The following is a 24,762-nucleotide window of genomic DNA, read 5'->3' on the forward strand; positions in this document are numbered from 1 at the left end:
AAGTAAGGAACATTTCAGCTGTTAGATAATTAACATTTATAATGATTGTGTAGTCAAAACACTTTTTCATAGACATGACAATGTCTGTAACAGGGTGGACGTTTTGCCTCGTTTGCATCCGATTATTAGGTCACAATTATTTAAACATAATATCCTGAGCTTGACCAAAACCTTTTTCTTATACTTTAACAAGCCATCATTCAGATTAAATAGAAAAAAACATGGAAAATTATGTTTTTTTATTTTTGATCAACCTAGCTGAAATGGCACCGAATGCTAGGAATGACTCATTTATGTCCTTAAACTCATATTCTCAAATGTTTATCAGAGACAACGTAGCTCCACTTTAAATGAACATAATCATTTCACAATAAAATACATATTAAATCAATGGAACACGAAAGAGATTATTAATGAATCTCCTTTTTTCACACTTCTTAGATTTCATATATATGTCCAAGGTGATCAACACCCTTGTCTTTACGTAGAGAAGGACGATGCTGTCGTTGAATGTTTTTTGATTTTATTGTGAAGCTGAGCTGACATTCTCTCAGTCGTTCCTGCTCATCAGCATCATACTGTGTGTTGAATTATATATGACAAGCATTTTACCAAATGACAAGCTAATTTCAGTATCACTCTGTAATGTTTAATGAAAAAAATTACGTACCATACATATGCAATACATTGTTTTATAATCAAATATATATTATACTTTCAATTTGATAAAAGGTCTGTACAATCATGAATATTCATATAAAATTGCAAAACTTATCAATGGTTGCACTGATACAAACATAACTGAATTTAGAAATAGTCAAATGGATAATGTTAATCCTAACATTGTCTAAGCAGAAAGAAATGAGCTGGGATTGTTAAATGGATCATTTAAAAGTGAAAGGTCAGATTTGGCACATATAGCTTTACTTAAAATACTTCCAAAGATCATTCAACCATTTGCTTTAGAATCTCTTTCTCCATTTTTTACTTTGAGAGTTATTCAATGCAGCTGATCTACAATTTACAGCGGTTTGACATTCAATTTCAGAGCAAAGCAACTTCTCTTAGCACATTACATGATAAGTTACTTTAACCATTTTCATTCCACTTCACGGCTTGAGAGAGATCCACAAATAAGCCAAATATTCTTTAATGAATAACTTGCTTGTGAAGACAGTACACACATTAATTATATTTGCTCGTGAAAGGCTGTAAACTTCTCTTGGCATGTCCGAGCCCTCGCTGAGCTTTACTTTGAGCACATACGTTCATGTGGTTTCCTCAAACTTGTCCATGGTATTTTCAGAGATCTGAAAGAAAATCTGAGTAAGATATTTGAAGGAAACGATCAATCGCAGTGCCTGAAACATGTGCCATCCTATTTCACTCATTCTCAGCAGTGGTTTGTGACGGCGCAGTGGTGACACCGAAGGCAGCGTCATACTTGTGCCAGGACCTCAGGAGGAGCAGCACTGGTCACTGGGAAGGAATGCAAATGTCCTGCAGCTGCAAATAGTTGTGGAACAAAAAAGTCCATTCTTTGCATCCGAAACAGTATCATCAGCATTCATTCTTTCCTCTCAAATGGTGCGTGTGTGTGTGAAAACACTCTCCAAGACTCAGTGGCACACACACACACACACACATGCACATATGCAGGGAGGTGAGGTGAGAAACCACTCATTGTCCCTGCCTTCCCCTCTGTTCTGGAAAACAGAGTGAACATGCAGGTCTGACTAGGTTTGGGAGTGTGGTGGGTGTGATGGGACGAAGAAAGGCTAGAGTGTCATAGAGGGATCTGTTGGAGAGAGCCGGGTGAGTGGTCAGTTAAGCTCTTATGAGTCCAGGTGGATGCGGGCAATCAGGAAGTGAGGAGATCAAAAAGGTGCCACGTAATTCCCTGGAAAAGTCCCAAAAGCACGAGTCCGTTCTGACGTACCTACAAAGAACAGAGCACACTGGTCACACAACAGAAACACACGAATGTGTGCATTTATTCTCCCCCAAAAAATGCAATGAATGCAATGTGTCATGATGTCCACTAGAGGGAGGACTTGTTTTGACATTGCACCAATATAGGCAAACTTTTTTTTCCGCTGTCATTTATTAAATGATTTCTTACACTGCATTGTGACTCTTACTCTTATATTTTATACATGTCTTATTCCATGCATTGCCCTTTGTCTGTTGGTGTTTTATGCAAAGCGTAGAATTGCCTTGATGCTGAAATATGCTAAATATAAAACGATATATGGAGCAACTGGTGGGCCAGTGTCTTTCAATAACACCAGACAAGGGATTATATTTTAGGATATTGATGTTCCATCTCTCCAGCAGAGGCGTCAAAACTGTTCTGGTTTTTGCTCCTCTTCAATTTTTCTCTTGTTTTCATATTTTGATATTGAGGAAATGGTTTATTTACTTTGATTTAGACATTAATCATTCCTTACCTACAAACCAGCCATCATCGCATTTCTCCATCACTCTCACAACGTCTCCTTCTCTGAGCTCCAACTCATCTGAATTCTGTGGTTTGTAGTTGTAAACAGCTTTATATCTAAAATAGAGATCAATAAAATAAAAAATAAATGTAAAACACAAATGTCGTACGCCACAAATTCACCAAAGCTGCCAAAATGTGGACAAATACAAATTTGTAGCCGTACGGTTGGCATTGCACCACTGTCGAATCCGGGTTGTTTGGCACTTGTGTTTGTGGCAGGGAGTTAGCGTGTGCATTAAATCGAGCAGCCTGGTTTGGGATCGCACTCTGGAAGAAATAGAAACCTCACATCAGGACTTATGAAATAAAGAATAATAAACAACAGTCCTATAAACACAAATAGTGACACCACATGCAGTGACTCTCTCAGGCAGTGCGGTGAAAGCAGACCTGTGGGGGGCCAGTGTATCTGGGAGACGTGTTGGCTGTGGAAGCTCCTGCTCTGTGTGCGGCCGCCGATGGCTGAGTGGAAGGTGACGCGGCTCTCGCCCCCGAGCTGTGGTCAGCGGAGTGCGTCCCGGTCCAGTGGCTGTTCTGGTTGCCGAGTGAAGCGTTTTTGCAGGGCCACCGATTGGCCGTTTCTTTGGCTACGGGCGACTGGGTGGGGGAGCGCGACTGTGAAACTGGGCTGCCATAAGGCACAGGGGAGGATGGCTTCAGTGGGGAGTGCTCAGGTTTGGGGCTGAGGGAGGTGGGGGTGAGAGGGGACAACGGTGACCGCGGGCAGGGTGAGTGTAGCGGACGCCCTGGACTCTGAGGTGCGGGGGAGCCTGAAGACAGAGGGCCTGGTGGGAAGTCATCAGTCGAGAATCTGGTGCGGGGCATCTTGTTGACCTGGACATAACTGGCCGGGAAGATGCCGCTGCGGGTGGTCCCAGAGATCCTCCCTTCTAACCACTTCTCGTCAACACGCCTGCTTATATTGATCGTCTCACCCTGAAGGAAATAATAGAATTTAGAAAGTTAGATATTACACAGAGAACTAGAATGGGCACTCGGTAGAGCGCATACCTTCGCATATCACAAGATTGGGCATTGAATTATGAACATTTTGGCATTAGTTGCATGACAATTGGATAAAAATTGACCGTGCTATGGTAAAAAGAAGATTTTGACCGATCCATGACCTTGACCTTTGACCCGATTGATCCCAAAATCTAATCAAATGGGATAATAACCAATCATCCCACCAAATTGCATGCGATTTAATAAGATGTTGACCTTTTCATGACCTTGACCTTTGACCCGATCAATCCCAAAATCTAATCAAATGGTCCCCGGATAATAACCAATCATCCCACCAAATTTCATGCGATTCGGTTTAAAACTTTTTTTGTTATGCGAATAACACGCATACAAATAAATAAATAAATAAATACACGGCGATCAAAACATAACCTTCCGCATTTTCAATCCGAAGGTAATAACAAATTATCCAATGAAATGTGTTTGTATATGGCCTATACAATTGTATCATGCCAGTAATATGCAAACCTTCTCACTGCAACACATGTGTACATGCTCTTACAGTTTTTGTGTAGATTAAAGAAACATATACCCTCTTGATCATTAAACTTTAGCTAACCAGCTGCTGGTAGCTTCCCATTTAGCATACAGACATTGGGAGTAGTATCAATCTTCCCATTTCACTGTTAATAAGATTTTTTTTTAAATACATGTGGGCCAATACAAAAGTGAAGAGAAAGCTCCTTTATCATTGTTCCAGCAGCACTGCAACTGCGATACTCACTTTCCGAAAAGGAAGTTCCACAGGTAGGTCAGCGTTGAAGTTAAACAGAGCCACGGCTTCCCCGTAGTCCAACACCTGCAGAGTGGGGGACTTAATAGGCGTCGGCTTCTCGGAAGGAAGCAGAATCTATAGAAGACGGTGGAAAGAATTTTAAGCGAGTAATCACAGGGTTTAGATAACCGGCACAAAGCAGGACACGAAGAAACTCACCTCCACATAGGATGTGGGGAAAATGCCAGCTCTTCCGTGATGCTCTCCTTCAAACCAGTTGGCATCGACCTGCCTGTGGATGTAAACAATGTCGCCTTTCTGCAGCATGAGCTCCCTGAATAAAGGAATAAGATAAGATCATTCTTAACACTAACACAGTAATACTAAAACAGTAAGAATCTACAGTAAGATGATTATTTCGAATGTGCATCATGAAGAGAATTTAGTCTCCAGATTTGACAAATCTGATGTTGGAGCTATAACATGGATGGAAATGGCCTTTCTATCATTTCAGCTCTGTAACTCACTTGGGGGACTGAGCCTGGAAATTGAACTTGGCTCGCGCTGCTTTCATCTGGAAAAACAAACATTAATGCAGCGTTTAGGTAAGATTTGTAGAGATGTACGAACAACTCAGAATAAGTCAGATCACAAAAAAATATGTCACTTAAACCCACATAACAAAATGGATTTGAACATGTCAAGCCTTCAAGGAAACAAGAAAACCTGAGCAACATACCCTTTTCTCTTCTTTCTTGGTTGGGAGCTCCATGGTGTCATTTGCAGGGGAAAGACGATCTACTGGAGAAGTGAAGTAACAGCGGTGTGAGTGGAGTCTAAAACATGCAACTCTTTTGTTCAGCAAATGTTTGTTTTTGGATGTGTTCCTATGTAAAAGCAATCACGGCCCTAAAAGCAACATGAATTCAAAACGGATCTTGGAAATGTTGAGGCTGGCTCTACTCGGGACTAATTTCCAGGAAAAACAATAGGATTAAGCTAATCTTTAATCAGGTCTTCCGAGTTCCACTTCCTATTATGGTGGGCTTCCTCTCCAACCCTCTACAGCACCTTCTAATTCTTGAGGGAAAAAACTACAACAACTTTCCGTGTTCACATCAGCTTCATCGAAAATGTGAAATACCAGAGCACAAAGACAATAGTGGCAATGAAAGAGAACGACGGGACCTTCGATTAGATTACTGAAATCATCAAATATATGCTGCTTGATTAAATGAGTGGCTCGTACATTGAAGGTGCTCATGCATTGTGTTGGGTTCAAAGAAGGGCCAAACACGATCAACTCAAGAACAGTATAATAATACATAATATAAACATCTTAGAATGAATGTGGCACAGCCAAAAGAGGAGAAAGTCCATGTTTACCATAAGTGGGAGCAGATGTCAGGGATGTGCCAACAGGGTGATGGACAGGCGGCCTTGCTGCCGATGAATTGCTGAAAAAGTAAAAGAAAAGTAGAATGTAATGTTTATATTACTGTCACTGTGTCCTCCAAACAAGGGGGTGAGGAAAGGTCTGATGACGTCAAGGTACAGGCAAATACACACACACACACACAGTTCAAATGTGCTCGAGGACAGTGTGTGTGTGTGTGTGTGTGTGTGTGTGTGTGTGTGTGTGTGTGTGTGTGTGTGTGTGTGTGTGTGTGTGTGTGTGTGTGTGTAACGACTTCCCCACCTTCATCCTTCATAGTAGTACTCATCCTGCCTGCCTGCTTAATTAACACTCCTGTCATTCCAGATCCTGTCATCCTCACCTGATTGTCCCTCATTCCCTTCACCTGGCCCTCACGCCTGTCTCACCTGCCTCTGATCACCTCGTTAGTCCCTCATTCCCTTCACCTGGTCCTCACCTGCAGCCCATCCCCTCATTAGCCTCTCACTATTTAGCTCCCTCACTTCCACTTCCTCTGCCAGATTATCTTGTGTGTCATTGCCAAACTCTCCAGCGAATTCCCAAATATTAATTCTGATCTGCCCGTTACGACCTTGTTTGCCTGCCCCCTTTTTGGACGAACCACCCAGTTTTGACCCTGCCTGAATCACCAAATAAAGATCCTCCTCCTGCATTCCTTTCTACGTGTCGTGCTTACAGTGTGTGTGTGTGAGTGTATGATTGGCCTATTCCTGCAGATTCACTGGACAACACATCTGCTGTTTTTTGACACTAAATAGAAAATCTTAATAATGAGACAGTTCGAAGGTCATGCAGATGATACCGTGTGACTCATGGTGTCATCTCGTTTAGGTCTTGATAAGTGAGTCTAGTTCTTTCTGGGTTAATAATGAATCGAAAACCAAAAGATTGCTGCCTGGCCTCCTCTGAAGTCATTTGCATATTTTCGGACGGTGTTGTATGACAGTACTTGCCGCTGGACTCATATACAACTTGCCATATAACAGGAAACATCCCCAAAAAATTCGATTTCTTGCTGCGGTTTGTTTTAATTTCACATGTCCTTAGCAACAGGCTCTTTAGTAGAAAGCCCCTCCCCCCTCCCACCATGCCAGAAAAGGTCAAACCATGAACTCAACTTAACAAACTACAGCGAGAATCGAGCAGGAGAGCATTACGCACATGGAGAGATTGTGGAATGCTGCCTGCTGTTTGGAGCAACAAATATGTACTTAAACCTGTTAAACTTCAACAGCTTTCAAACAGGATCCAGCACATAGAGTCACCTGATCAACTAACAAAACAGATACCCTGCAGAGTATCAATGGTCCTGCTGTCCAATCACAGCGCTGGCTTTCTTAAAACAGCAGGAAGCAATGGCCAGTTACTCCCACCTGATGAAGCAATGTCAGGGTGGATTAAGAGGCTTGTGCTCAGGGGGGGTCTGTTATGTGGGGATTGTGCCAGGCCTTCATATTACCCTGTGCCTCTATTATACAATCCACATATTGAAAATAACACCACAATATCATTTATTTTGTTAACATTAAAACTGCTTTCTTGACATATATATCACTGAACTCTTGTTAGTGAACACATTGCATCACTGTAGGTCACATGGCCACAGCTTTGTGCAAAATTAAGTAAAAGGCAAAAAAACGCCAAGCAACACATAGTATTCCTCGTCAGCATTAAAAGCTCTGAATATATACTTAAACAGTATTATAGATGTGTGTTAGAACACATAGAGTTAAATCTATATTTGAGTGAAATTCACCATTACATAATACAACATATAGGGACAAGTTTGATGTGGAAGAACACTTTTAGTGGTTTCTATTGGAGAACAAGCCCTCTCAAATGATACACATAATCCACATTGCTTTCTTAAGTAACTGACCTGTAGTATGGAGTCTCAGTCTTTGGAGCAGTTACCGGATCCCCGCCTCTGGCCTCCTGAAAGCAGAGTGAACATTAAACACAGTTTGCTCGCTGCAGCCTTCTGTGTCTCACAGCTCAGAGGAAATCTCCCAACAACTCAGACAAAGTCGAGGTGCAGACCGCTCCCGCAGGAGCAAGAAATCCCCTGGGTCCTATCCTCCCCGGCTAACAACAACACCATTCCTGATCGGTCTGAGCTGCCAGTGATTTCAGTCTAATCACAACCTATGAAGCAGATGTAATCACACGAGAATCAGGAGCCAGCTCAAGAATCCAAATCTTTTTTTCGGCATGGGTCACGTCCAAGTTGCTTGGGGATTTGCAAAGGGAAGTTCTTTTCTTCACAGCATGATCAAAAGATACGATTGAAAGGACATTTTTGCAAAAAGAAAAAAAAATTGGCAGACACATTTTCATTTGTGGGGGGCAATTTGCAGGCAGGCGATTAACATAGCAGATCAGTCCAAGAGCAAGGCAGGCAGGCGATTCCAGGGCTGTCATCCGGGTCACAGAGGGGGAAACAACATGACGTGGCCAGCAAGCTAGCAAGCAGTGAGGGCCTCACTGAGACTCAGAGCCTTCATTGAGAGGGGGGGGGAGTGAAGGTGAGGGGGGGTGAGAGTTCTGCTAGGTTGGGCGTTGGGGATGCTTTAGCAGAGAGAGGCGGGAGGGGGGCTCAGTACCTCACCCCGGCCTCGATGCTGCTTCTTCTGGGAAAGACTCCTCTCCAGGCCCTGGATCTCCGAGTCCAGCTCAGCCTCAAACCGACTCAGCTCAGTGACGAGACTGGCCTGAGCCCGAGCAATGATGGAGTTGGAATGGCAAAATTAAAACACCAATACAGTGCACTAACACAACGTTGGAGCTACTGGTGTCCCTTTTTAAATGATTTGAAAAGACAAAACCTCAGTAGAGTGAATTCAGAAATACAAATTCTGTGAGAGCAGCTCACCTCAATTGATGGGGACTTTGCCGTGTCAGGTTGTTTCTTCGGAGATACATGAACCTAAGGACAGAAAAAGAAAATGACAACATTGAACAGAAGTTTCACCACCTAAACTTAATCCAGCCATGCTGCCACCATGCCCCTTCTGTTTAGGAATTTAAAGGGATTGGGGACCAACTGAACAGTTTGCAGCACAAAGATTTGAACCAAATCTGACAGCAATACTACCGTTTCTATCGAGGGTTAGGAGATATCTCTTTTTTATCATGGTCATTTCTAATGCAGTGGATGGAGAAGCAATTGAAAGTAGCCAATTAAAAGTAAAAAACAAAAACAAAATTTCAATGACGGATTGCAAGCTGGATTTCAAGATGCCAGCAGAGATGTAAGGAAACACCCACATGTTCCTTTCATATTATAATAAACTTGATTTCACGACGTGGCCGATACCACTTTCACCCTCTCTTTACAAAGACTTAACACCGAGGGAGCAGCTGATTCAATCAAACATGACTTTAAAAGGCTCTGCTGGCGAGAACCCCGGACCCTCGTCTCCAATCTCCTTTCTTTTTGTAAAAACCTTGGCTGGACGTGCCCCTGTGAACGCCAAGGCCTTTCCCTCAGCTGGGAGTCCTCCTCACTACACAGCCACACACTGTTCTGTCGCTGTGGAGCCGCACAACACCCGATATGGTCCGCAAGCTGGTTTTCTAAACGCCGTCCGGGGGATAGAACGTAGGCCGCTGTCACGAAGAGGAAATGAAATAAGTCTCCGTGCTGTGAGCCGTTATCCACCACAAGAGGTTAATGCCATAATTCGGATCACAAGACACCTCAGCTCCCGTGGGGGAGTGGACACAAAGAATCCTTTTCTTCACAAGCGCAGACACAAGGCACAAAATGCACCAGATCTGGGACATTGTCGCAAGAGCCATTCAAAAAAGAAGAAAAAAGAAAACCTGGAGACTCCCGCTCTATAACTCACCAGAGGTGTTTGAACACAGTGACGCGTACAGTCGGCTGCACACTCCATTACAGCAGCTGGACAGTGCAGAATACACAAGGCAATAAATAACAACCCCGGACTTAAATAAATAGGAGTGTCCCCAGCTGGTAAATCATAGACTTCCAGCACAATACCTGATAGAAACGTCAACAGAGACAAAGTCTTTTCTAGTTTGAAGTACTGAATGAATGAATGTTGGATCCTCAGAATAAGAGAAAAAGCCCATCTGGTGGTAAGCAGCTGGCAAACTGAAATGACCACACTCACAAGTTACCTCGCGTGAGAAGACGAAATGTGAGGATAATAGGCTTAGTCCTGAAAGAAAAGGTGCCCATCCTCAAACGTCAAACCCATTCTTCATCCTCCACTAAGAAAACTGTGCAAGACCACACACATCATTCCAGTGATTAGAGACGGCAACAATAGTGGATAAATCTAGAAGTTAAAAGGATTTTTTTTTGTTTCTGCTCGTGTGGCATTACAGCCGATTCTTAAACGATGACTGAGGTTGTTACCTGGCTGTAGATTCCTGAGGTGCTGCTCTTCCCAGGCTCAAAGTCGAATATGCTCCTCGGTTCAGGGGGCTGCTTTCCCGGGTCTGATACCTTATCTACATCCTCGCTCCTGAAACATAACACCCCGACACGCACACCACGGACAGCAGCTAAATCACGGCTTCATTGTCAGTGCCTGTAGCAACAAATCCAAACTTGTCTGTCCCACACATTTCCCCTCCCCTGTTCTTGGCCTTTTCGATTGGTATTCACATAAGACGCCACCTGCAATGCTTATCTGCTGTGAGGAAGAACTTCATATTGGTTGAAATAGCCTCTACTAGTACTTGAAAAGTAAAAAAGAAAACCTCAGTACACTGTTGAATCTCCTCTATTGCTCAACATTTAAAACAATGTGAAGGTGCACATGGATTCATGTCATTTCTTGTATCTTTAAAGCAGTTGTGATGCATGGAAAGGGAACTTTTGAACACTATAGCTGTCTGGTCTATTCTTTACGTATGTAATATTATTTTATCTGCGCTTGTAGTTAAAACCATATCTGTAAGTTTGCATATTTGATCTAATCTCCGAGAAGTAACTGTGAAAAGGAAGGCTAGTTATTTCCATCTTTTACCAGTCTTTGTGCCAAGATATGCTCCCTGGCTGCCGGCCATTACTACATATTTAGGCATGTTTAGAGTACAGAGGAGAGAGTGTTAACACTCTTCTCGGCTGTGTCTTTGCAAGAAAGCGAGTAAGCACATTTCCTAAACGTCGTACTGTTCCTTTAAGTCTGACTGCCGCCTTTGTGCCACCCTGTGTCCAGTGACCCCAAAGCTGGGACATCCAACCAGTGTAAACTCACCAGTCCGGTAGAGCTCCATGAGGCGTCAGTCTGAAGAGGTTCTTGTCTGCTTCATTACTTTCCTCCGTGTTGGCAGAGAGCTGGAGGCCTGCAGATCAGAGCACATCATTCTGAAGTCAAAACTGATCTGGAACAGGACGGGAACACAATGTGGACTTTGGTGGATTCACTTACGTTCGGCCGACCGCCGCTCCGAATCCTCCAGATCGGATTCTGGTAAACGACGACAGAGAGACTTTTTTAGTTTATCTAGATAAATGAACCCAAATATATTTGTTATCTATTTGCCATGCTCTTGTACTCCTTAACAATATGGCTGGATTTGTCTTAGAGTGAGTCAGTCTTATGAATATTTTAAATCCTTTACTAAGGTAACATGTAAAATGTCCCAGTGTAAAGGTTCTCTGATACAATTAAATCAAACATAACTCTCTTCCGCCTCACATCCTTCATTACAGAATTCAAAACTGCTCTTAAACCCATCACGTTGACTACAATAACTACATCTTATTCGTCATAGATTTCAACTCATCGTGCGGCTCTGCTTTGTTGCCTGTTATGTGCATATACTGTTGACTTTTATTACACATTATATATGATATGGCATGAAAGGTGCCATCAAATAAAAATGTATGAATGAAGGAGAGCGGGCTGGAATCGGAGAGAGAGCGCGATGTAGACCGGATCTGCAGCAAATAAATAAAAGACAACAGTGTCTCTGTGCTGGGGGGTACCACCCGCGGTAACACGCACGTGTTACACCTGTATTTGTCTTCTACCAAAGCTCATCTGAAGCGCCTCAGTGAGTTCTTTGCTAACTTTGTAGCAGTACTCCTCGGTGCTTTGAAATCCAATATCGTTTAAGAACACAAATCACGTGCAGAGAGCTGAAATATTCCTCTAAAACAAAACTCATCCAGAGCGATCCACCAAAACCACCTGGGTGCAATGACGTTGACATTAACCACACGAATAACATGGAATGTGCTTCTATTAAGCAACACGTACCAAATGAATAGCTAGATTTAGGAGGGGCTGAGGTAAGAAGCTGGATTGTTGTCATAGTTAATAAGTAGAGATGAGATAAGGCGCTTTCACCATGTCTTATTGAGCTCCTGCAATAATCTCTTTGCTGGATCACCTATTTAGTACCTGACACTGGCAGAGAGGAATTTACTCTGGTATTGTGTTTGTCAGAGGAGGAGGAGGAGGAGGAGGAGGAGTGTGCTTACCCTCTGGCTTCTTGTGAATCTGTCTGAACATGCTCTTGTACCAGTCTCTGGGCTTGTTCACACTCTGGTAAAGTAAAAGAAGAGGTAAGGGTGCAGAGGTTAAACACATCTGGTGAATTAGACTCAGACAAATGCAACACTGTTGGATTTAGCCAGGAACTTAAAAATGTTGTTTACAGCAAAAAATATAAATGAATATAATTTAATGTTGTTTCATCAAACAGTAAATTCCGCGTCTTTGTCTTACTGATCTGGAGGCAATGGGCATCCCAGTTTCATCCACTGGACCGATTCCCGAGAACTTGATCAGCCTCTCCTCCCGGGTGGGAGTCCAGCTACGGGTTGAAGTGGATGAGCCCTGGTCACCGTTGGACAGGCCACCTGGGTTACAATCACAACCACGCGATGTTGTGGTGAAGTATACAGCCATTGATCTGGTTTTAAACCCTCTCACATCACAGGAAACCAGTCCAACATATCGGGCACCACTTTACACGTCAACTGACATGTCAGCTGCTTCGAGTTCAGCTTCCTTCAGTGGTTGCTCCTCAACTAATATTTCATCTGCATTTATGTTCTCTTTGAACAACATGTTCACTCGTCCACGTTTTAACTGATACCACAATTTATCAGGTGTTACATTAAATACATATTTTAATTTAATTCAGTGGCATTTCAACATCTTTCAGTTTTATATTTAACTTTCTACATTATCTACAACGTTAGAATAGCTCAACTTTTCAGCAGTGAGCACACAAATGTGCCAGTTAATTTAGACATGCATATGTGTTTACTTCCTGAAAACTTGAGATGTGCAGCAAGACACTTGTGTTATGTGTAGATTTAAAAATAAGAAGAAATAAATATCCATACCATGCAACTGTGAGGGGCCATAGTAAGATCCAAAGCTGAGGGTTGTTGGTCCACTTCCATTCACATCTGACAACTGAAAAAGAAAAGAACTAGAATGGGCACTCGGTAGAGCGCATACCTTCACATAGCACAAGATTGGGCATTGAATTATGAACATGTTGGCATTAGTTGCATGCCAATTGGATACAAATTGACCGTGCTTTTGTAAAAAGAAGATGTTGACCTTTTCATGACCTTGACATTGACCTTTGACCCGATCGATCCCAAAATCTAATCAAATGGTCCCCGGATAATAACCAATCATCCCACCAAATTGCATGCGATTCGGTTTAATACTTTTTGAGTTATGCGAGTAACACGCATACAAATAAATAAATAAATACACAGCGATCAAAACATTACCTTCCGCATTTTCAATGCGAAGGTAATGATGTCAGTATATTAGTAATACAACCACTTAGTGGCATGTAACTGACAAGTGCAACAGTGATGGCTTCAACACCAGGCTGAACGTACAGTCTGTGATGCATCGCTTCTCCACAAGGGGGAGCTATTGTTTACTGAATTCCCTGAACTCTATTGTTATTAACACAGCCTCCAGGAAATTACTGTGCATACCTTGTGCTCTCCAAATGGCAATCCTGCGGAGCGAAAAGGACTCACGGGAGGCGGAGGGAGTCCAGGAGAGATGACCACCTCGTGGGTCAGCTCCGGAGACGTTAGTATTTGCTGACCTGATGAAACTCCAGGCTCCCCGGAGAAGATAACCCGGGAGCCATTTGGATCGCCGACCACTTCCGCATTTTGCTAAACAAAAAGGAAATGAGAAGTGTTGATGTACGGAAACAAGTGTGCACTCTGCCCCTCTCGTGTCCTCACCCGTTTGACACCGCTCTCTACGGGAGGCCGTGTGAACGTATTCGCGGCCCGAGCTATCCTCCAGAGAATAACTGGCCTCAGTGGGGGAGCCACTGACTAAAAAGGCCCCTAATTTATTTAAAGCAGGACCAGTGGGAAGTGGTGTTCCACCCACTTCATCATCTCTCTTGCCGCGATTTCAGAAAGGCCTCATTCAAAGTGTAGAGTGGGGGCACTGGAACAGGAGAGAGGACCATTATGAGCCCATTAACTCCCTATTCACCGGGCCTTCCTATTCTCCAGCCGAGCGGGGTCACAGAGGTCGGGGAAGGGGCCGTTGATGTCAACTTCAAAGTCCAGCAGGGCTCGCGGTGGTCTTGCGGTCGCCATAGTGATGTGTTTTACGTCCCTCGTCCGCGATGACGAGTCCAGCGCTTCTATTGGAACGCTTGAATCGGGTGCTTTTGGTTCTCCCTGCGAGGTTCCTGGGGGTCATGGGAACGCCCTTAACGCGAGAACTGCTATCTGACCCAAAGGCACGATGTGGTGAACCTCATCTGCCTCCTGGATTGTGTGGGTTTAATGTACTTATTCAAGACAACGTCATTTGTTAAGCTGTTGTAAAATTCAATACTTTGCATAATTACAAAAAGATGTCTTTACCTGCGACTGCATGTGATCTGTTATGGTCCTTGTGTGACAGATGTGAAAATATTGTGTCCAGCATCAAAAGTACCTGCAAAGACATGAAACATGGAAATAGTTACATGATAGTACACTTCAGTTTTCTAGAGGGATTGCAATAGTTTTATCAAAAAAATAAGCTATGTTTAAAAAAATAAAATAAGTGAAATTGAATAACACCTTCAGATGCTGATATGATGTCATCAGATCAAGATGAGGTTTTTGTTCTTAAACTCATTTCTACAGCAAACTAGTTTTTTCAAATGTGCAGTCAGCTATAAATAACTTTATGTGTGTTGTATTGTTATCCCTTAAATTTGAGTTCTGATTCTTCCAACCGGCTCTTTTTTGTAACCCTTTGAGTGATGAGTTGTGTCATAAATCACATGTTTCAACCAGGCAGACTGGATAACTCTTCCATTATCCCCTCCCACCAGTATTCCAAAGAGGGAAAGTTAGCGTCACCCACTTTTCTTTTTTACTCAGGAAAAGCACACTGTAAAACGAATGTGACTCACAGGCCTGCTTCACTCTTCCCAGTCATACAATACCATAATAATCTGGATTTAAGGGGTTGGCTGATGGAGAAGGTCGGCTACTGAAAGTGGAGACCAGCTTCCAATCAATTGCACCTCAGAAAAACAGATTAGGCCGTGCTGTTTCAACATCGAAGGCCGGGGGGGAAATGAGAGGAAAGCCATTTCCGCTCCTGTATGCGGCGGCAGGCACCTCTCATCTCCAGTGGCTAAATGGCCCATAATAACATTGTAGGCATAGAAACCACAGCCATGTACAGCCCTCTGCAGAACAACGCTGCTCGGTGAAGTCTTTGTGCACTTGGACTTGTGAAAACTTATCTTCTCTCGTCTTATCTCGGGGGAAAGACAAAACAGACTGTAAACAAACACGAAGGTTAATATATGGCTACTTGTTCCTGTTCTGACGCAAGGGAAAGTAATGACCGAGTGGGCCGGGCTACTTACTACTGGCTGAGAGCTGCCCAACAGAATTTGCACAAACAATTTTTCCATGTGGCATTTGCAGTTAATCCTGTTACCTTAGGGTCAATTTGACCCCATTCAATGTTTAACCCACCTGTTGCCTTTATATTTACTGACATATTTTACTCTCGGGGTCAATTTGACCCCAGCAATTAAAACCTCCAGAAAATTATTAGAATTATTATTGTTTTCCAAGTTTAAGTGTGAGGTACTTTTATGTTTGTTTGTTGACTACCTAAATAGCCCTTTAAATATATAAAAAAGTTGATATTTCTTATACGTTTGACACAGTGAAAAACAGCCTGGGGTCAAATTGACCCCAAAGAACACCGACATTAAACATTGAATGGGGTCAAATTGACCCTAAAGGTAACAGGAGGGTTAAGCAATATAGTATATAATCCTCGTGGTCAATTCCAAGAAAAATAGACACACTCCGTGTCTCTGTGTACAAGATTAGGACGTATAGCACAGAGCGCACACCCTGATAGAATCAATGCTCCAGTTTCCAGACGATGTAATCATCCCCCAATAAACTGCCTTACATAACGGGAGAAAATGGCAACCGGAAGATTGTATCTCCAACGCCATTAAGATGACTTATCAACCTCAGCCAGACGATTATCCGTCCAGCAACACTGCAAACAAGCTACATTTACAAGTGATGGCTGAAGTAATCTCATTTACAATGTGTTTGACATGCTGGTTCTTACGTCCACCAGATCTCTGCACAGCAGGCTGCACGTTAACGGCCCCACCACACCGACAAACTACATGAGTAATGCGTTGGTGTTTTGAATGAGTGCTGTTTCCACACATTTCTTTTATACAGAAATGTGGAAGAGCAAAGTAGCTTCTTTTTCAAGACTGTTGCCTTTTTCCATACCCATGCATTTCATAGTCGACGCTGCTAATTGAAAACTAGAAACAGATATGTTAATAAAATGAAGAATTGAATAGCGTGCACCGCCAATACGTTGGGGGACTCACAAGAGGCAGGTTAAGAATAAATAAAGGTACAAAATAAAGTAGCAGAGACAGAAATATTCTAACGTTTATTCTCGCTCCAAAAGGATCATACATTTCACATGACTCAACTCAATAGCATCTTTTTGGCAGATGTGTTGTTATTATCAAATATAAATGTGTCGAAATATTCATTTGTATTATTTAGATGACTAAAAAGTTCCAATTCCATCAGAGGCCCAGCAGACGGAGAAGCCCGGCTTTATCCCCGTCTCATCCTGATGAGTAAGCTCATGTCATAACAATGTCTCTGTGTTTCATTTCTCTGAGGAGTTGAATCAAACAGGGGAATACTCCAACGCTGCACGCGTCGCGTCTAGAGCACCAAAAACAATCCTACCTAATAAGGAAAAATCTGCGTTGATATCCAGCAAATCCCCGTCCCCTAAGGCCGGCTCTCCCAATGCATTCTTATATAATTACCGAGACTCAACAACGGAGGCAGCTACAAGTTTTAACATAGATACAGCTTTTCAAACTGGTGGTGTGTGACTGTGTTGATGTCATCTTTCTGAGATGTCTAAACTGCATGGCTCTCGTATTAGTTGAACCCCTGCTAAGTGAGAGGTCCATTATCACCACGGGATCCCTTCTGGGATGGAAGGAAGAACTGAGCCATAAAAGGTCCATGCGCTTCTCGGCTGAGAATGAGATGATGTCCTGCATTTTATATTTACGGCTTACTGCGGAGTGTTGGATTTGATTTACATTTAGTCAGACACAGGGCAACTGAGGACATACACAATGAAAATCTGGGGATTCTAGTGGCCCCCGAGAAACTCCTCCGCACAGAGCCAGATGTTAAACTCTTGAACTGATCTAAAACATGAAGTCTAACAGCTTCACAACGTAATCAAATCAGCATTTGTGTTGCATATAACAAAAATAAAACTAAATAAAAAGTTACATTCGTGAGGCTTTGTTCTTCCTTCTTTTTGTACCCATACGGAGTGGATGAGGAACCCGACTATTCTGTGAAGTTGCTGAGCCAAAGCAGACCCACTCAGCAGCTCCGAGGTCAGTGACCCTTACCACACCCCTGATTCCTGTGAATCACGATGGGAGGTTTCCACAGCCGGGAATAGCAACACACCAGTTTTGCAATGGTGACACTATTGCAGAAAAGAAATTGGCAAATGTTAAGAATTTATGAAAAAAACTAAAGCTTTCACTCCACAGTTATCATTCAGTGTCACAGCGACGGATGACCAGTAAACCTGCTGGGAGGTCAGCATTCCTCAACAATCATCAGTCATCAAAAGTCTGTCTTCTAATGTTCTCTTTCCTCAATCAAAGAATGCAACTGGGTCTTTTTGAGAAGACGCTGACCTCCGACGACCTCCTCCTCGACACACAACGCTTCTTGGCCGTCAAGGTGGCAACACCTCATGAACAACCGTCACAACGTTGACCTGTGAACTTGTGCAATCTGTTGGCACACCGTCAGGAAAGTAATGATTCGCGGTCAGAGGGCAAATCACGTTCTCCATAAATCTGCAGCGACGGTGGAGAATGTGTCAGTAATGAGCGGAGACAATGACTGAAAGTCCCGAGAGTTAAATAAAACAAATTAAACTGTCACTCCTGAACCGATGCCCATTCAGGAGCACCGGTGTTGTGCTCTGCTTCTGTGTGCAGGGTTCTGAGGAGAAATGCAGAGTTAATCATTGACTCCATAAGGTGCAGGAACTGCTGCACATGAACGGATCTGAGTACCACTCACATAAATGAAGGACGCCAGCCCAAATACGAGCTCAATATTTGCTGAAGGTGGTCATTTTGTTTGGGTGAGCTCTGAGCTGCGTTAAACATGACCTTAACCCTCCTGTTACCTTCAAATTTACTAACATCTTTTACCCTTTTTTGACCACAGCAATTAAAACCTCCAGAAAATGAATATTGTTTCCCAAGTTTAAGTGTCAGGTACTTTTTGTTTGTTTGTTGACTACCTAAATAGACCTTTAAATAAATAAATAAATTGATATTCCTTATATGTTTTACACAGTAAAAAACAGCCTGGGGTCAAATTGAGTTGTGTACAGGACATTGAAAACATATCATCATGTGAATTTTATGTTTTCCCCGTTGTCCCCAATAAATTAGGAAAAGTCATGAAATAGGAAGCAAAAAAAAAATGTTAATCATTCTTTTAGAGACGTTAAACATTAAATGGGGTCAAATTGACCCCGAAGGTAATAGGAGGGTTAAGCACTCTGCTCGTACAATCTTCAAGTGTTATTTCCTCGGTATTTACTGACCACAAACCGACCAACAGAGGAGTAAAGTCTGACCGCCGGTTCGCACAAACACAAAGTCACCGCAGCGCAACCGGTTGCATCATCAGGGTCGTAAACCAGAATAAATCCTACCTTCACAAGTGGTGAGAAGGTAATCACGAGCACATTTGGCGAATAAATAAAGTGGGCATTTACTTGTAAACAAATTAAGTGAGTCACTCTGCAGTTATGTTCGATGCTCGAGGTCCTCTGAGGCCGATCACGCAACAATGCTGCCCTTCTGCAACGTAGCAGATGTGCGGCCCCTACAAGGTCCTGGAGCCGCGGGTTTATGATTTGTAGTTATTGGGGGATGCAGACATTTATCAGTCGGGAAGTATTTCACCTCCTTGTATGGTGCTCCTCCAGTCAGCGCAACGGGAGGAGTCAGGATGTGTGCTTCTTGTCAATGGAGAGGCGATGTGCTCCCAGGAGGAGCTGCGAAGCAATAAATAACAAACCAACGCCGAGCTGAAGTTTATCAGATTTGTCCTTACAACAAACACACTTTGTATCATTCAAGGTAAGTCCATATTTGGTTGGATTTTGTTCAAGTGAGAGTGTAATACAATGTGTCAGACAAAGCATGGAAAAACACACACGCAAATCACGGTAAGGACTGAAGAATCGGACAAATCCTCATGCCTGTCATTTGGCATCTTCAAAGCTGAGTGCAGCCTGTGCACTCAAAGAATCTGTTTAAAAAGCAGAACCCCCGCAAAGCAGCGGGCCCGGACTCCGTCTCCCCCTCCACCCTGAAGCACTGTGCTGACCAGCTGTCTCCGGTGATCACCGACATCTTCAACACATGCCTGCAGACATGCCACGCTCCAGCCTGCTTTCAAGGCTCCCACCATCATCCCCCCCCCAAAACCCAAGATCACAGGACTCAATGACTACAGGCCCGCCGCCTGACCTCTGTGGTCATGCCCTGCAGTTCGCCTACAGAGCCGACAGGTCTGCAGAGGATGCAGTCAACATGGGCCTTCACTGCATCCTCCAGCACCTGGACTCCCGAGGAACATACGCCAGGATCCTGTTTGTGGACTTCAGCTCTGCCTTCAATTCCATCATTTCCCCCCCTCTGCTGTTCTCCCTGTACCCAACAGCTGCACCTCCAGTCACCAATGACACCACCCTCATTGGACTCATCTCTGGCGGGGGCAGACCCGCCCAGGTGGGAGACTGACCACCTGGTGACCTCATCCTGTGTGACTCCCCGTCGGCTGTGGAGTCCCCTACGCCCTGGGCTCCATCATCTCCCAGGACCTCAAGTGGGAGCTGAACATCGCCCATCACCAAGAAGGCCCAGCAGAGGATGTTCTTCCTGAGGCAGCTGAGGAAATTCAACCTGCCAGGGAAGATGATGGTACAGTTCTACACGCCCATCGTTGAGTCCATCATCTGCTCCTCCATCACCGGCTGCAGAGCATCATCCGCTCGGCCGAGAGGGTCGGCTGCAATCTGCCTTCCTCCAGGTCCTGTTCACTTCCAGGTCACTGAAGGGCCAGAAAGATTGTCGCCACCCCTCCCACCTGACACTCCTGTTCGAGAGTCCTCCTCTCGAGGGAGGCTGCATCATATGACCCACCACTCCCTCCCACACCACCAGTTTTTTTTCCGGGGGGGTCGGTCGGGCTCATCCCCGGACTGACTGACTGTCACCCCAGGACTACCACCTCTTCTTCCACCTTCCTCTCTCCTCCTTCTTCCCGCTGATTGTTGTTTGTCATGTCCAAATGTTGCACCTTCCACCAAAAAAATAAACCTGTTTCTGATTCTGATTCTGATTCTGAAATGACTCATTGGATGAACTCAATTAAATTGTTGGCAGGTTTTCCATCCAATAATTATATGCAACTCCAACTCAAATTTAGCACATCAGTGCAATAAAATGTAATTAAGTTAGTCCAACTCATTTGTATCAAATACATCTCAAATAAAATAACGATATTCATTAAATTAAATTAATTTGTGTTTGTCCAACTCAAAATATAAACTAACAAACAAACAAAATATGCAAACTCCACACAAAAGGAACACCCCAACTGGGAATTGAACCCACAGACCTTTGGCTTAGAGGCGACAGTGTTAGCCACTACACCACCGTGCAGCCCTGAAAGTGTCTTCACCTCATTCAAACAACTGATTTTCAGATGGCGCATGCGCAAAGGGTAGTCCCCAATGAAACACATTTATTTTGAGTTAATATGCGCACCACCTAAATAAATCTAATAAATGAAAGTATTCATACATTTTGTGTTACACCCATTCAATATAAATATCTTCGTTTTGTAATTGATTTATTTAAATGTATCAAACAATATTTCAATGTGTCACCTCGAAGAAGGGCTTGAATCGTTTTTTTGAGTGTGGATATGAGGACTGGCAGCTGGAGCCTCGGGAATATCACAAAGGGAATCACAGCCGGCCGTGCTAATCCCCCTGACAGTAAGGGGAGCCACCAGAGATGACTGGACGGTCCAGCTTCCAGGCCATTACCCCTGAAGTCCACAGCAGGATGGGAAAGCAAAATGATTTCCTTGAACTCTCTGGAGCTCTGGCTGCAAAGCGACGAGGGATGGCGTGTTGGGAAACACAGCCCACGGTGCCTTTTCCCTCCCTCTGGGCTCCGGCTGTAACTCACAGCTGCTTTTGGCCTCCGCTTGCCAAAGAGCTCGGTCGGTTAACTCCCACAAGTTTCAACATCAAAACGGCACACATCACATGGGTCGACATGTTTTCATGTGCAGATCTGCAGCGCTAATCCCGTGGAGCAGCCGAGAGCAGTCAGACAGGTTGCTCGACCTTTAAAAGACACACGTTGCTACAGTCTCAACGTTTAGGATCACTTCCTGTGCTTTCAATAGGTGCCTCCATGAGGAAGAGTGTGCTCACCTTCAATTCGCAGCTCTTACTGTCCGACCGTGAGCCACGCTGCAGACCCTCCCTGGTGGTTCTCTCTCTCACTAATGAGACCAACCAGGACACACAATATCTCTCTCTCTCTCTCTCTCAGCCTTTGCTCTGCCTGGTTCCGTGGAGGACTTCCCGGTTGACAGGCATCGCCATAGCAACCCACTTTGGCTCCCTGTTCAAAAGCCACCCTTGGGCTCTTGGCTTGTCAGTCTGGGGGTCACCTCCTTCAGTGAAGCAGCCCTATTGTTGTGATGAGGTGATATTTCACAGCGCAGGGTTAACCAAAGGGGAAAGCAAACAGTTCATCACCTCCATCGCCCAGACACTGCCCAGTGACTCCACAACACCCACTCCCAACTGCGTCCCTCCCAATCCTCCCTCTGCTATTGTCTTTGTGTGTGTGTGTGTGTGTGTGTGTGTGTGTGTTTTATTTGTGTGGGTGCAAAGGCCAGATCTCTGGCATGAAGGAAGAATAGGAGCTCTTGTTCCAGGAGCTCTGGAAGTGTATCACTCATTACTCTGCACACCAGTCCACCACCGACAGCACTATTCTCTCTCTCTTCAAATTAGGTGATGCCGTATCTGCACAGATACAGATACGACGTCCAGCAGGACGGTTGTGTAAATCACGGCGCAAGAAAACAGGGGGACTGTTGCTCCTGCACACAATACTTTCCCAAATAAGACCAGGGAATCCCGTTTGCCTGCAGTTCTCGCCAACGAACAGTACCAGTGCAACACCTGAAACCCACAGTGTGCTGACAGGCTTGCTTTGACTGAGTTGTGAGAGATCCAGTCACCTGCTCCCAACACAATCAGCTTATAGCTCATATGCACTTTGGGTTATAGCAATAAACTGAACAGGACACGGACGATGTCTCTCTGTGTGTCGGCCATTTCCAACTTGAAATTGAAGGACTTTGTTCTTTTTTAATAATTCATTGGTCCGGCCTGGTAGAATGAAACTCAGGGCGCATATCCATTTACACTGTCCTATCGAACAGGGTTGATTTTGCCAGATTGTTGAGCCGTCGATCGTGAGGGGCGAGCTGGGCGAGGTGGAGGCTTCAGGTGGAGGTTTCCCCTCATGATCCGTGTCCGGATTCTCACCCCGCTGTGAACCCATCTGAGACTGTCACTAAATGAGGTAACCACGCAAGAGGCGATTGCAGCCTTGGCCTGGGACCTGACACCTCTCCCCACACTAAATGCTTGTTCACTTTTGGCTCCGTCTCTTCGCTAAACGAACAAGGCCTCACCAACGCCGGCTCCCTTTTTTTGAACAACAGAGAAACAACAGGAGGGGAGAGGCATGATGTTTGACCTGAGTCCCTCTGCAGACCGTTACCGGGCTGCGACGTGCCAGGATGTTACGGCAGAAGCTTATTTAAAAAGCCCGATAGACAAAGATTCCAGCGAGTAAATAAACCGTGACATCAATCTGTTACGTAATCAAAAACGACGTCACTTACTCTGAAGAAACCAGAGACAGCAGGGCTGTGAGAGAGTTCTCATCATAAGGGGTGAGTCTCCAGGTAAACAAGCATCAACATGACGATGCAGGGCAGATAAAGAGGTCCGGACATCATCCATTGACTTCATATAAGTTGTGCTCTGACGTAGCGCTTGCTGAATATGTCTAGGAACATTGTTTTATTTGAGTGGTAAACTACATTATTTTGAGCCGTGGCTCTGGCTCACAGTGCTGGTTGACGAAGACAACGAAATGGGAGAGGTTTGGTGAATAACAAATGCATTCAGTACATTTCTAACAGGGAAATATTCACACACTCAAATAGTTCTGACCAAAACAAAAACTAGAACACAGAAGGAGGCCGCTTTGGGACCGAGGTCTGATGATCTTCTGGACCACAGACAGTAAAAGGTTGGTCTGCTGTAGTCAAGTCCTCCTCATAGCCGCCCTTCTCCATATAAATGCTAAACTGTTGCTCAACAACTGAGAAAGGAATATAAATAAATCATGTCACAACATTTACAGAGCAAAGCAGAACAGGCCTGACTTGTTTGTCTCAGTGGTTTATATCGATAACGGCATGATGCTCAAATCAGAGGCAGCTTCCTTTCCATTAAAAAAAAGTCAACACCACCTAAACTACCAAGTAATCACATGACAGAAGCTACAAAAAACTCATTTTCTCTTGACTTGTGAATATTCCCTTCCATAACATACGAACCCTTGAGAAGCGTCAGTAAGTTATACAGTACTTACAGGCAGGCTGTAGCAGTGAGCTCTCCTCAGTGCAGCGTGAGAGAGGAAGTGAATGAGAAAGAAGGAGGGAATCGCTGCTGCTCTACTCTCTCTCTCTCTTTCTCTCACTCTCTCCCTCCCTTTTTTCTCCTCTCTTCCTCCGGCCAACAGGGTGTCTTTTATCTTCGGTGAATGATTCAGCGTGGGTCTGAATGTTTGACTGAGCGTCCGTAGGCGTGTGCATGTGTGTGTCTGTGTGTGAGCATACACTTTAAAGCTCATCAGGGAGAAGCCACTCAGTAATAGTTTCCATCCACAGCTGGAAATAATAGAGATTCCCATACAGGCGCAGTGGGACCGCCCTCCAGTGTTTTACATGCAAGGGAAGAGGAGGCCATTTCCATCGCCATCTCAATAAATAGGCCCGAGTGACACACACATTACAATAACATGGTCGATTCATTGAATTGGACCTCTGAATGATTCAGATCAGACAGTTTCAGGTGTTTTATGTGAGATCGAGGTGGTTCTACTGCCCACCTGGCACTTTGCTAGATTCATCTTTGCATTCAAGAAAGAGTATTTAGAAGTGGATTTATCAGCACAAATGCATACACACATATGCAAAGGCCAACACACACACACAGTTGAGGGTCTTCGTAAAGTCTCAGTGTTTCCATGTTCTGTTCCAGCCCTACTCACCCAGTATGAGGAAAGCCTTGCAGCAAAGCCAAGAGAAGTTGTGCTACCGCGCTGCTTGTAAAGTCC

The 24,762-nt window shown here is 44.1% G+C and overlaps 1 protein-coding gene across 8 annotated transcripts; it reads right to left on the minus strand.

Moving 5' to 3' along the window:
- Positions 1-627: 627 nt before the first annotated feature.
- On the minus strand, positions 628-24,762 carry sorbs3 (sorbin and SH3 domain containing 3). 8 transcript variants are annotated; one of them, XM_056419345.1, is made up of 22 exons: positions 24,016-24,059; positions 19,213-19,304; positions 14,543-14,615; positions 13,640-13,828; positions 13,022-13,094; positions 12,396-12,529; positions 12,149-12,212; positions 11,091-11,129; positions 10,917-11,004; positions 10,070-10,178; positions 8,555-8,608; positions 8,286-8,393; positions 7,562-7,617; positions 5,631-5,701; positions 4,984-5,045; positions 4,772-4,818; positions 4,464-4,578; positions 4,254-4,379; positions 2,894-3,439; positions 2,667-2,770; positions 2,451-2,557; positions 628-1,939 (listed from the first exon to the last, which is right to left on the minus strand). In XM_056419345.1, the coding sequence occupies exons 3-22, from the start codon at positions 14,552-14,554 to the stop codon at positions 1,878-1,880; spliced, it is 2,166 nt and encodes a 721-aa protein (XP_056275320.1). In that variant the 5' UTR covers positions 14,555-14,615; positions 19,213-19,304; positions 24,016-24,059; the 3' UTR covers positions 628-1,877. The 8 variants fall into 8 exon arrangements, with proteins under 8 accessions (XP_056275320.1, XP_056275322.1, XP_056275323.1 ...); XM_056419347.1 differs by lacking the exons at positions 19,213-19,304; positions 24,016-24,059 and adding an exon at positions 24,697-24,762; XM_056419348.1 differs by lacking the exon at positions 19,213-19,304 and having other exon boundaries at positions 13,685-13,828; positions 24,016-24,092.

Source organism: Pseudoliparis swirei, chromosome 7 (assembly GCF_029220125.1).
Source record: "Pseudoliparis swirei isolate HS2019 ecotype Mariana Trench chromosome 7, NWPU_hadal_v1, whole genome shotgun sequence".
Taxonomy (NCBI): Eukaryota; Metazoa; Chordata; class Actinopteri; order Perciformes; family Liparidae; genus Pseudoliparis; species Pseudoliparis swirei.

Bases quoted from the DNA above. Each gene is read 5' to 3' on its own strand.
- sorbs3 (XM_056419347.1), bottom strand. The intron at 11,130-12,148 runs GTAAGCACACTC...GTCGTTTACCAG, and splicing joins GATTCACAAGAAGCCAGAGG to AATCCGATCTGGAGGATTCG. The intron at 4,579-4,771 runs GTGAGTTACAGA...TCCTTTATTCAG, and splicing joins TTCCAGGCTCAGTCCCCCAA to GGAGCTCATGCTGCAGAAAG.